General features: G+C 45.5%; 1 protein-coding gene across 1 annotated transcript in view; it reads right to left on the bottom strand.

The window, feature by feature from the left end:
- Nucleotides 1-13,696, bottom strand: part of MINDY3 (MINDY lysine 48 deubiquitinase 3) — a 696,716-nt gene that overhangs the window by 142,711 nt on the left and 540,309 nt on the right. Inside the window, exon 11 of the mRNA XM_029588822.1 lies at nt 553-625. Within this exon, the coding sequence (XP_029444682.1) occupies nt 553-625 (73 nt within the window). The remainder of the gene's footprint in view (nt 1-552; nt 626-13,696) is intronic.

Consider the following 13,696-nt stretch of genomic DNA (forward strand, 5'->3'; position numbering starts at 1 on the left):
ACTGTCCTATGATTCCATGTCATCTCTGCCAGACCAGTCAGAAACCTCAAGTTTCCTGTGCATTGCATCCCAAATCACAAAGTTAACCATCATGCAATTTCTAATATTCATCTAAGTATGGATGTTTGTAGATGTACAGGAAAAATAAAAATGAACATCTCGAATGTAAAAATAATACCTTAACACTAAAAATATGCACTGATACAAAGTGAGTACTAACATTTAGCATGAAGACTTTTGAAATATTGCACGGAGGGTCAGTTATAGCTTCAAAATTGGTTTTAACTACATTTTATTCACTGTATGACAATTGACTAGATCATAACATTTTACAACAAGAACAAGGAAAAGACATGCAACTTTACATATCTAAAAATATAAATCAAAATTAGTTGTTCTGAAATTTAGGGAATAAAAACTAGAAATCCTTGAAATCAGTTACTAATATATCGTGTAACATACACCTTAGAAGTAAAGCACTATATGCTCAAGAATTACATATAAGATTCCAGAGAAATTTAACCTTCATAAAAAATAGCCAAAATGTCCTACCTTCAGGGTCGTATGCTTGGAAAACTCTTCTAGCTTGTTCTGAAGGTGCTTCAGGAGCAACAAGAGCCATTTCCTACAACGAAGATTGCATTATTAAAATCACTGCAAACCATATAATATAAAATGCTTTAGGACACTATAGATCTTTAACATTAACAGCAAATGTGAATTTTAATAGATCATGATGAAATGAAAAGTACTTCATAAATTTAATTACATACATCAGCATACAAAACATAAGAACATAAGAAGTTGCCATACTGGGTAAGACCATGTATTCATCAAGCCCAGCATCGTTTCCAACAGTGGCCAATCCAGGATACAAGTACCTGACAAGTACCCAAACATTAAACAGAACCCATGTTACAAATACTGGTAATAAGCAGTGGCTATTACCTAAGTCAATGTGACTAATAGCAGTTTATGGATTTCTCCAGAAATTTATCCAAACCTTTTTTAAACCCAGCTAAGTTAACTTCTTTAACCACATCCTCCAGCAATGAATTCCAGAGCTTAGTTGTACGATGAGTGAAAAATAATTTTCTCAGATTTGTTTTAAATGTGCTACCTGCTAACTTCATGGAGTGCCCCAGTCCTTCTATTAAAGAGTAAACACCGATTCACATTTACTCATTCTAGCCCGCTCTTGATTTTATAGACCTCCAACATATCCTCCCTCAGACGTCGTTTCACTTTAGCTTTTCCTCATAAGGGAGCCGTTCCATCCCCTTTATCATTTTGGTCATCCTTCTCTGTACCTTTTCCAGTGCATGTATATCTTTTATGAGATGCGACAACCAGAACTGAACAGAATACTCAAGGTGCGGTCTTCACCATGGAGCGATACAGAGGCATTATACCATTCTTCATTTTATTCACCATTACCTTCCTAATAATTCCTAACATTTTGTTTGCTTTCTTGACCACCACAGCGCACTGAGACGATGATTTGAATGTATTGTCCACTATGACGCCTAGATCTTTTTCCTGGGTGATAACTCCTGACATGAAACCTAACACTGTGTAACTACAGTATGGGTTATTTTTCCCTATATGTATCACCTTGCACTTATCCACATTAAATTTCATTTGCCATTTGGAGGCCTAATCTTCCAGTCTTGCAAGGTCCTCCTATATTTATCACTATTCTCTTGTGATTTAACTAATTTGAATAATTATCTATCATCTGCAAATGTGATCTTACTCATCATTCCCCTTTTCAGATCATTTATAAATATATTTTAAAGTACCAGTCCAAGTACAGATCCCTGAGGCACTCCACTGTTTACCTCTCTCCACTGAGAAAATTGACCATTTAATGCCAAGTGGCTCCACCTACATTCTCATTTATCAAGTCAGACTATTGACAAGAAGATAGCAGCAATCATTTCTAGTTTCACAACTCTTGCCTGGACACAGTTTTGTGAACTTACAATATATCTAGGGTCCTTCATTTTCAGTTTTTACTGCTTTTCACCCATAAATTATTTTTTTTTTCCAAAGGTGACAGTTGATTTAAACTGATGTTCACCCTAATTTTAGGCTGATTAAAAAGCTGCTCCACAGCTATAGATGCAGCGTTTCAAGGCCTCCAGTCACTGCTGGAAGACTGTGTAGGTCAAAGCGCATGCTGTGTTTCAAGTCCAGACCCCATCAGTGAAAGTGTTCACAGCGCTGTTTCAAATCCCACCTCCTCACGCCTCAAATAGTCAAAGTATCTGCTGTCTAGTGCTGAAAATGCATTTGAAGAAGGCCCTGTCCACCAGAAGCACTTTGTGGTAGGCTCCCTGGCCCTGCAGAAAAGCAGACGTGTAGTGCTGCAGCATACACGTTAAAGGGGCACTTAGAGAAGATAAGGCCATTGGGGAAAGATTAAATGATTTCTTTGCTTCGGTGTTTACTGAAGAGGATGTTGGGGAGGTACCCGTAACGGAGAAGGTTTTCATGGTAATGATTCAGATGGACTGAATCAAATCACGGTGAACCTAGAAGATGTGGTAGGCCTGATTGACAAACTGAAGAGTAGTAAATCACCCGGACCAGATGGTATACACCCAAGAGCTCTGAAGGAACTAAAAAATGAAATTTCAGACCTATTAGTAAACATTTGTAACTTATCATTAAAATCATCCATTGTACCTGAAGACTGGAGGATAGCAAATGTAACCCCAATATTTAAAAAGGGCTCCAGGGGCGATCCGGGAAACTACAGACCAGTTAGCCTGACTTCAGTGCCAGGAAAAATAGTGGAAAGTGTTCTAAACATCAAAATCACAGAACATATAGAAAGACATGGTTTAATGGAACAAAGTCAGCATGGCTTTACCCAGGGCAAGTCTTGCCTCACAAATCTGCTTCACTTTTTTGAAGGAGTTAATAAACATGTGGATAAAAGTGAATCGGTAGATATAGTATACTTGGATTTTCAGAAGGCGTTTGACAAAGTTCCTCATGAGAGGCTTCTAGGAAAAGTAAAAAGCCATAGGATAGGTGGCGATGTCCTTTCATGGATTGCAAACTGGCTAAAAGACAGGAAACAGAGTAGGATTAAATGGACAATTTTCTCAGTGGAAGGGAGTGGGCAGTGGAGTGCCTCAGGGATCTGTATTGGGACCCTTACTTTTCAATATATTTATAAATGATCTGGAATGAAATACGACGAGTGAGATAATCAAATTTGCAGATGACACAAAATTGTTCAGAGTAGTTAAATCACAAGCAGATTGTGATAAATTGCAGGAAGACCTTGTGAGACTGGAAAATTGGCATCCAAATGGCAGATGAAATTTAATGTGGATAAGTGCAAAGTGATGTATATAGGGAAAAATAACCCATGCTATAATTGCACAATGTTGGGTTCCATATTAGGTGCTACAACCCAAGAAAGAGATCTAGGTGTCATAGTGGATAACACATTGAAATCGTTGGTTCAGTGTGCTGCGGCAGTCAAAAAAGCAAACAGAATGTTGGGAATTATTAGAAAGGGAATGGTGAATAAAACGGAAAATGTCATAATGTCTCTGTATCGCACCTTGAATACTGTGTTCAGTTCTGGTCACCGCATCTCAAAAAAGATATAATTGCGATGGAGAAGGTACAGAGAAGGGCTACCAAAATGATAAGGGGAATGGAACACCTCCCCTATGAGGAAAGACTAAAGAGGTTAGGACTTTTCAGCTTGGAGAAGAGGCGACTGAGGGGGGATATGATAGAGGTGTTTAAAATCATGAGAGGTCTAGAACGCGTAGATGTGAATCGGTTATTTACTCTTTCGGATAGTAGAAAGACTAGGGGGCACTCCATGAAGTTAGCATGGGGCACATTTAAAACTAATCGGAGAAAGTTCTTTTTTACTCAACACACAAACTCTGGAATTTGTTGCCAGAGGATGTTGTTAGTGCAGTTAGTATAGCTGTGTTTAAAAAAGGATTGGATAAGTTCTTGGAGGAGAAGTCCATTACCTGCTATTAAGTTCACTTAGAGAATAGCCACTGCCATTAGCAATGGTAACATGGAATAGACTTAGGTTTTGGGTACTTGCCGGGTTCTTGTGGCCTGGATTGGCCACTGTTGGAGGCAGGATGCTGGGCTTGATATACCCTTGGTCTGACACAGTATGGCATTTTTTTATGTTCTTATGTGTATGTTTATATGGTAGCCACAAGAATACTGGTGAAGGAAAGAGGAGAAGGTTGGAGCGTCCACAGGTAAGGATGAATGCTGATGCAAAACAGAGGAGAAGGTTGGAGCGTCCACAGGTAAGGATGAATGCTGATGCAAAACAGAGGAGAGGGGTGGGAAGAGGGATATTCTTGGCTGGAGGTGGGGAGAGAAGGACATGCCAGGTAGGAGATGGGGATGCTGCTAAGTGGATAGGTGAGAGAATCTGATAATATTCTTTTATTATCCTGACTTCAGTCTTCCAAAATAAATTCCGATATTTAACCATAAAAATAACGTGTAATTTTTTTCAAATGATTTTCCCCTGTTTTTCTTCTTGTGATAATAAACCCTGATAAATTCCTGGGAAAAATAAAGAACAATAAAAACCAAAAATGAAGTCTTTAAATATACCCCACTACTGTCAAAGAAAACAATGGGTTTGTTGACATGCAGAAGAGGCAAGAATTCCAAAAGAGATACTAAAGAGGACTACTGTAAAGGATGGCAAAGATTAGTAGGGAAGAGATTAATATGTCCCATTAGATATTTACAAACATAATAAACCAAAAAGGAGAATAACAACTGCTACCCTTTAATCTCAATTTATTTGTAAATATGCACCAATTTTCTCTTTCAGTTCTTATCTCTAGAGCAGAAAACCTACAGCCAAGTAAACAAAAGTCAAAATATATTAAACAGTAGTAGGAGCTTGATTGTTAATAATTCAATACTGCAGAACATTTAACAGAACTAACATAACATGCAAACTTTCTATAGTATATACTCCTGCGGGAATGTGCACAATGCAAAATTTGTGCATAATTCAATTTCCCTGTAATATTTGAGTAGCCCATCTGGGATGACGGCAGCACAAGCAGTATAGAGCAGCGATTCCCAACCAGTGTGTCACGACACACTAGTGTGTCGCCAAGCACCAGCAGGTGTGTCGCGTGCTACCTGCAGCTAGTGGGGAAAAGATCAGAGTGCTGGCCGCCACTGGCGACCAAGCCAGCGAGGCCTGAAGATCGGAGCGCACCCGCCACCGCCAGAGACCAGGCCGGCGGGGGACAAACATTGGGGCACTGCCACCGCTGGAGACCAGGCTGGCAGGGGCCGAAGAACAGAGCACAGCGTCACCACCAGAGACCAGGCTGGCGGAGGCCGAACATCGGAATGCTGCTGCCAGAGACCAAGCCGGCAGTGGCCGAAGATCAGAGCTCTGCCATCGGAGACCATGCCGGCGGGGGCCGAAGATCAGAGTGCTGCTGCCACCGCCAAAGACCAGGCCAGTGGGGGCCAGTGTGTGTGTGTGGTGGGAATTTGAAATGGGGATGCTGCTTGTGTGTGTGTGGTATGTATGTGAGGGGGGAGGGTGCTTCAGTCTGTGTGTGTGTACGAGAGAGAGAGAGCATGTGTGATTGAAAGCCTGCGTACGAGAGAGAGCATATGTGTGTGATTGAAAGCCTACATGAGTGAGAGAGAAAGCATATGTATGATTGAAAGCCTGTGTGTAAGTAAGAGAGAGACTGGTCAGAGAGGTGTGGTGTCTATGTGTGATAATGACTGATCAGGGAGGTGACTGGTGTGTGTGAGAGACAAAAACTGGTCCCGAGGGTGTGATTGTTGTGTGTATGTGTGTGTGTGTGTGTGTGAGTGAGACAGAGACTGGTTGTGGTCCCTAAGGAAGAGGACCATGAGGTCAGCTTCAGCAGTTACTGCTGCTTCTGGTGTGGCCTGCCAGGGTAAGGAGTAGGAGACCTGCTGGAAAGGGTGAGTAAAGGCGGCTTTTTAAGTTCATTTTTCTTGATTGATTGTCATTTTAATTATTGGGTATTATGTGATGTGTCTGCTGTTTTGAAATATTTTATTGGTGTTTGGAGAATTTTTAATATTTTAAGAGTTTTAAATTGTTAGATGTTGTTCTGTTCATCAGCTCTTTTGAAACATTTATTCATATAGTTTTACAACTATAAGACAATGTGGGGATCTATAAGCAGCTTGGCTTTTTCTGTTTCCTTAACTGGAGGTGTATTGGTGTTTAGGGCCTGGTTTAATATTTGTAGTGTTGTCTTTTTATAGGTAGGGTTGTTCCATTTGCGTACATGCCATAATGCAGGTGTAACTCTGTGCACACAAACACAGATTAGTTTGTGTGCATTATTGCAGATCCTGATACTATGTTAGGTGCAATTTCTGTTTCCATTTCTCCAGTTTTGCACTGCATGCAGTGGCTTTTTTGGGTTTGCATTCCAGTTTCTGTCTCCATGTTTATAATTTGTGGTCTTTCTGTACTTGGTGAAGGTCGATTTTGTATGTGTGACAGAGATAAGGTATTTAATTAGCATGTAGGCTAGTAAAATACCTCACATTATTTGTTGTGTTTTCTCAATAGGTGGTGAACTGCTGTCTTGTTATAAGTAGGGCTTTTGCGCCTGGTAGTAGAGAGTTTGTGTTGCTATTATTAAGATAACACCAGAAAGCAAATGTTGCTTACCTGTAACAGGTGTTCTCACAGGACAGCAGGATGTTAGTCCTCACATATGGGTGACATCATCAGGATGGAGCCCAATCACAGAAAACTTCTGTCAAAGTTTCCAGAACTTTGACTGGCCCCTACTGGGCATGCCCAGCATGGCACTAACCCTGCAGCCAGCAGGGGTCCCCCTTTAGTCTTATTTGATAGCTACAGGCAGTGCCGAAAAAATAAAACAAGACAACATTACGAACCCAACACCACGGGGCGGCGGGCGGGTTTCATGAGGACTAACATCCTGCTGTCCTGTGAGAACACCTGTTACAGGTAAGCAACATTTACTTTCTCACAGGACAAGCAGGATGGTAGCCTTCACATATGGGTGAGTACCGAGCTAAGGATGTCCCAACATGCACCAAATGTACCCAACGGCGTGCAACAGGCACAACAACTGGGGTGGAATTTGGTAGAGGGCATCCTGAACCCCACCGGGCAGGCGGAAGGGTGTTGGTATAAAACGTTGCAAAAACGTTGCGCAAGACAGACTGGCCGAAGATGGAATCTTGTCTTCCGGCTTTGTCCAAGCAATAGTGGGCTGCGAAGGTATGGAGAGAGCTCCAGGTGGCAGCCCTGCAAATGTCAGGAAGCGGCACCGATCTTAGGTGTGCTACTGAAGTCGCCATGGCCCTCACAGAGTGTGCTTTAACACGGTCTTGAAAGGGAATGCCTGCTTGCTGGTAGCAAGAAGATATGCAGTCCGCCAACCAGGTGGAGAGAGTCTGCTTACCCACAGGTTGCCCTAATTTGTTGGGATGGAAAGAGATGAATAATTGAGTGTTCTTCCTGTGGGCAAGTGTACAGTCTAGATAGAAAGCTAGAGCTCGTTTACAGTCAAGGGTATGCAGAGCCTGTTCCCCTGGATTGGAATGGGGCCTGGGAAAAAAGGAAGGTAGTATGATGGATTGATTAATATGAAACTCCGAAACTACCTTGGGTAAAAACTTAGGGTGAGTGCGGAGTACCGTCCGGTCCTGCAGGAGTTTAGTGTAAGGCGGATAAGGTAACTAGGGCCTGTAACTTACTAACCATGCGAGCTGAAGTGATAGCTAAAAGGAAAATCACTTTCCATGTGAGATATTTTAGGTCACAGGAATGAAGAGGCTTGAATGGTGGTTTCATGAGCCGACAAGGAACCAGGTTAAGGTCCCAAGAAGGGGCCGGAGGACGTAAAGGTGGCTTGATATGGAGCAAGCCCTTTAAAAATCGTGTTACAAGGGGTTGTACTGATATAGGGACATCCCCGACACAGTTATGGAAGGCGGCTACCGCACTGACATGCATTCTGATGGAAGAGGTTTTTAGACCTGACTCTGACAAATGCCAGAGATAGTCCAAAAACCTTGGGATTGGACAGGAAAAGGGATCAAGGGACTGCGAAGTGCACCATGATGTGTACCTTTTCCATTTATACGAATAAGATTTTCTTGTGGAAGGCTTTCGGGAAGCAATCAGGACACGAGAAACCAAATCTGAAAGGTTAAGTGGTTGAAGGATTAACCTTTCAACATCCAAGCCGTCAGGGACAAGGCCTGAAGATTGGGATGGCGTAGGCATCTGTCGCTTTGAGTGATCAGATGCAGGTCCATTCCCAAGGGAATGTGCCTGCGGATGGAGAGATCCTGGAGTATGGGAAACCACACTTGGCGTGGCCAGTGAGGTGCTATCAGGATCATGGTTCCTTTGTCCTGATGTAGCTTCACAAGAGTCTTCGAAAAAAGAGGAAATGGAGGGAATGCATAGAGCAGAGCGGTTGCTCACGAGAGGGAGAATGTATCTCTGGGCTGAGAGTGCTCGCTCTGAATGAGCGAAGCAGTAATTGTCCACTTTGTGGTTCTGAGGGGACGCAAAGAGGTCCGTCTGGGGGTATCCCCATTGGTGAAAGATTGAGGTCGCTACCGAGGGGTTGAGAGACCACTCGTGTGGCTGGAAGACGCGACTCAGTTTGTCTGCCAAGACATTGTCCACTCCCGGCAAGTAGGTAGCCCTGAGGTACATCGAGTGGGAGAGCGCTTCCGACCAAATCTGCGCAGCTTCCTGACACAGAAGGAAGGAGCCTGTGCCTCGCTGCTTGTTGATGTACCACATGGCCACCTGGTTGTCCGTCTGAATCAGGATGACATGATTTGACAGGCACTCCTGAAAAGCCCTGAGAGCATATCGCATTGCTCGAAGTTCTAGGAAGTTTATTTGATGTTCGGCATCCCCTGGAGACCAAGACCTTTGTGTCTGTAGATTGTCTACGTGGGCTCCCCACCCGAGGTTGGAAGCGTCGGTGGTGAGAATATGTTGAGGATCTGGCACTTGAAAGAGCAGTCCCTGGAGGAGATTGTTGTGATCTTTCCACCAGGTGAGAGACAGACGGAGTGAGTCGGTGATGTGGACAATGTTCGACAGAGGCTGAACAGCTTGATTCCATTGTGACCTCAGAGTCCAATGCATGAGCCTCATGGCCAGGCAGGCCATTGGTGTGACATGGACTGAGGACACCATGTGACCTAAAAAGACGAGGAATTGGCGAGCTGTTGCTATATGCTGAGACTGCAACTGGTGAGCGAGAGACACGAGGGTTAGCGCTCGTTGTTGAGGTAGAAAGGCTTTTGTCTGCAAGGTGTCCAAGCCTGCCCCAATGAACGACAAGGTTTGAGATGGGACTAAATAGGATTTTTCGTAATTGACGAGAAATCCTAGAGAAATTAGAGTGTGTAGGGTGAAATCGAGGGACAACCGAGCGGCTTGCTGGGTTGGAGCCCTGATTAACCAGTTGTCCAGATAGAGGTAGACGTGAATACCTTCTTTCCTGAGAAAAGCTGCGACAACCACGAGACACTTGGTAAAGACTCGAGGTGCCGATGCTAGGCCGAACGGAAGCACGTGGTATTGATAGTGCTTTGGGCCTACTAAAAACTGAGGTACTTGCAATAAGCTGGAGTTATCGCAATGTGTGTGTATGCGTCCTGAAGGTCTAGAGAGCAGAGCCAGTCTCCTCTTTGCAGAAGAGGTAGAAGCGAGCCCAAGGTTACCATCTTGAACTTTTCTCGCTGTAGGTACTTGTTGAGAGCACATAGGTCCAGAGCTGGACGAACTCCCCCCGGATTTTTTGGGGATCAAAAAGTACCGGGAATAGAACCCTAGGCCTTGCTGCGAGAGAGGGACGAGTTCTATTGCTCTTAACTGGAGAAGGGAAACCTCCTGTTCCAGAAGGACAGAATGGTCGGATACTCTCCATGCTTGCAGAGGTGGTGAGTCCGGTGGAAGAGCAAGAAAGTTTAGTTGGTAACCCTGAGCAATGACTGCTAGCACCCATTGGTCGGTTGTGATTGATTGCCACATGCTGTGAAAGTGGCACAATCGACCTCCCACTGGTATGCTTGGCAGAGGAATCAGGCTGCTGCTCTCCAAGTGAAAGTAAAAAACCTGAAGCAGGCCCCGGCTGGGGAGCTGCTTGCGGCTTTTGCTTCCGGGCCTGGCAAGGCTGAGGTTTTTGGGAAGGCCTCAGAGTTCAAGACCTTGCTGGTGGAGGATAGTACTTCCTTAGACGGAAGAATGACTTCTTAGAGTCCTTCATAAAGGGCTGTCTTGAGGGAAAGTCGGAAGGTATCGATGAGAGCTGTTTAAGGGTCTCATAATGGTCCTTTAATTCAGCCACTATTTGCTGGATCTGTTCAGGGAACAGATTGTCTCCTACACATGGTAGGTCAGATAGCCTGTCTTGCACTTCTGGCCGAAAGTCAGAAGATTTGAGCCAGGCCCATCGTCTTGCCAAAATGGCAGCTGCAGACACTCTAGTAGAGGTGTCGAAGATATTGTAAGCTGTTCTTATCTCATGCTTTCCTGCCTCAAACCCTTTGTTGACAAGGATTTGAAGCTGTTGTTAGAATTGGTCAGGCAGGGTTTCAGAGAAGTCCTGTATCTGCTTGAAAATGACCCTATTGTATTGGGTCATATACAGCTGGTAAGCAGCAATTCTAGAGATGAGCGTGGCCCATTGGAACACTCGTCGACCAATATTGTCTAGGAACTTGTGTTCCTTAACAGGAGGGGTAGATGTGTGAGGCTTCGTCCTTTTTGCTTTCTTTTGAGCCGATTCCACCACAACTGAGTGGTGGTCGAGCTGAGATTTTTTAAAGCAGAGGGCTGACTGTACTAAATTTTTATTTTTATTTATTAATTTTTAATTTTTATATACCGGAATTCCTGTATACAATACAAATCAGTCCGGTTTACAATAAACAAAAAGATTGCCCCGGTCTTGGAGGTCAGACCGGGGTTGTTTACATCGAACATTGAACATTGAACAATAACAATTAACAATTAAACATTAAATAGGTAGTGTCAGCTTTTCTATGGACCGGGGCAATGGATCCTGGATTTTCCCAGTTCTTTTTGAGGAGGTCAAGAAGAACTTGATGAACGGGAATAGAAGTGATCACTTTAGGGGCATCCAGAATTGGAGGAGCTCCATCATCTGGTGCCTATCATCCTGCTCCGTCTGAAGCTGAAAAGGGACCAACTCAGACATTTCCTTCACAAAATTAATGAAAGAAAGGTCCTCTGGAGGAGAACGCTTTTTACTTTCAGTAGGAGAGGGAGGTGAAGGTAAGTCATCGGTGTCTGTGGAAGTATCATCACCCCAGGTGTCATAAGGATCAGCAGACTGACCTGTAGGACGAGAAGGGGGCTGGATACCCGAAGGCCCCGGCTGAGGCTCCGAGAAAATCGAAGGAATCACTGGGGGCACCGTGGACAGCCTGGAAGGCATCAGTGCCGGTATCGAAGGCATCGATGGCGCCGATGTGCGTATCGCTCCTGATGAATGAATCGGTGGCGAGGGACGAATTGGCATCAATGGCTGAGGCAATACTCCCGAAGGAGGAATGCGGAACGGTGTTTCTCCTCCCGATGAAGCTGTCAACGGGGAGCGCACTGGAGCCATCGGAGACCTGGGAATCACCGGTGGAAGGGCGGTCATGAGCGCCTCCATCCGGGATAGCAGCGGTGCCAGCGCTGCTGTCATTGGGTCGGTGACCGATTCCACTCTCTGTGCCGGTGTCGGAGGAACCTGGAGCCATTGCATCGCCTTGTTGATGGCCTCCTGGACCAGCCGATCCAGTTCTTCCTGGAGACCTGGAGCAAGCAGCCCAGGCTGCGTGATGGAAGAGGGAGGCGGAGGCACAGTCGGAGGGACCACCTTTACAGGTGGAATTGCGACTCCCAAACCCCGATTGGGTGAGGGTGGCCTCGATGTCCCGGTCACAGGAATGGTTGGTGCCATTTCTGGACGGGGCTTCTTCGATTGTGGCTCGGACGGTGGCGAGGTCGATGATTTCGCTCCCTCGACGGTCCGAGACTTACGATGCCGATGGCGAGTTTTCTCCCTACGATCCCCTCGATCTTGAGGGGGAGTAACGGGAGTCGATGGCCATGAAGACGTTGATGGCGGACGGTCACTGGACGGAGGTCGATGCTGGTGTGACTTCGACGGTGCTGGTTCCAATGACGTCGATGCAATGGACGGCGTCGGGGTGTGAGCACGGAAGAGGCGTCCCATCTTCTCCATTCTGGCTTTGCGACCTTTTGGTGTCATGAGGGCACATTTGGTGCAAGTCAGGACATCATGCTCACGGCCTAAACACATTACACAGACTCCATGAGGTTATGTGATAGACATGGTACGAGTACAGTCCGGGCACCGACGAAACCCCGACGCCATGGCCATAGAAAAAAATCGAGCCGCGCTACGGTCGACGGCCAGTAGGCCGCGAGGGCCAAACTAGACGGTAATCAACGAAAGACGGTAAAAAACTTACCGGAGTACCGCGGCCTGAGAAAAGTTAGAGGAGGGACCCCAGTGGGGTACTTTAAGTTTAATTAACTCCGTGAGGAAAATTCCTGTCAGGAATCTCTTCAGAGCTCCTAAACCGCGAGGCTACTGCTGCGCGGAAAAAAGAAGACTGAAGGGGGACCCCTGCTGGCTGTAGGGTTAGTGCCATGCTGGGCATGCCCAGTAGGGGCCAGTCAAAGTTCTGGAAACTTTGACAGAAGTTTTCCATGATTGGGCTCCATCCTGATGATGTCACCCATATGTGAGGACTACCATCCTGCTTGTCCTGTGAGAATATATATTTTGTATGGTGAGTTGTAAGGGGAATGTTCTAGTTCTGCTTTATACTCAACTGCTGAGGGTCAGGGGTGGGGGTGGGGTTCCTGTGGACGCAAAATGTACATTTAGCCTTGTGACAGTCATGTGTTCAGTGTGTCACGCATGTGAGAACTATCAGGTGTGTCCCGACAGAAAAAAAGCTGAGAACCACTGGTATAGAGGGAGCTGCAAGGGTCCTGACGCAACATTCTATCTCCTACCAGCACCAGCCTGCCAATCCCCTCCCACTTTGCTGTGCCACAGGAAGTTTCTCCCAACACTGCCTCCAGTACAGCTGTCTTCCAGTGCCACACAGCTCTCATGAAATTTGAGCCTTGCTGTGCCTGTTTGATTATTTCATTGCAGGACGACAGGCACCATGTGGCTCAACATTACTGAGAACTGCACGGTGCCAGAAGACATCAGCTGTTCTGGAGGTGATGCTGGGAGAGACTCCATGCGATGGAACAAGCCGGAAGGGAAAGAGTGAGTGGGTGGGAGGGGAACAGAGGGCAACAGACTGATTGGCAAATTGGGGGAGTAGAGGACGACTGACTAGCAGGTTAATTTGGCAGGATATGGGGCAATTGGTTGATTGGCAGGGAAGGGGAATTGCAGGCTGGTTGGGGGTGGACTGGCTAGCAGTTTAATTGGATGGGAGGGTGCTGTTACTAGATTGTTAGTGGAGATGAAAATTAACTGGCTAGAAAGGTGCTGAGGGAGAAAGGCTGACTGGCTGAGGGAAAGAGCAGAGGATAGGAAATGTGGGGAAGTGGTAGCAGCAACAAGAGTAGACAGAGAAGACAGGG

Source organism: Rhinatrema bivittatum, chromosome 2 (assembly GCF_901001135.1).
Source record: "Rhinatrema bivittatum chromosome 2, aRhiBiv1.1, whole genome shotgun sequence".
In the NCBI taxonomy this organism is placed as follows: domain Eukaryota; kingdom Metazoa; phylum Chordata; class Amphibia; order Gymnophiona; family Rhinatrematidae; genus Rhinatrema; species Rhinatrema bivittatum.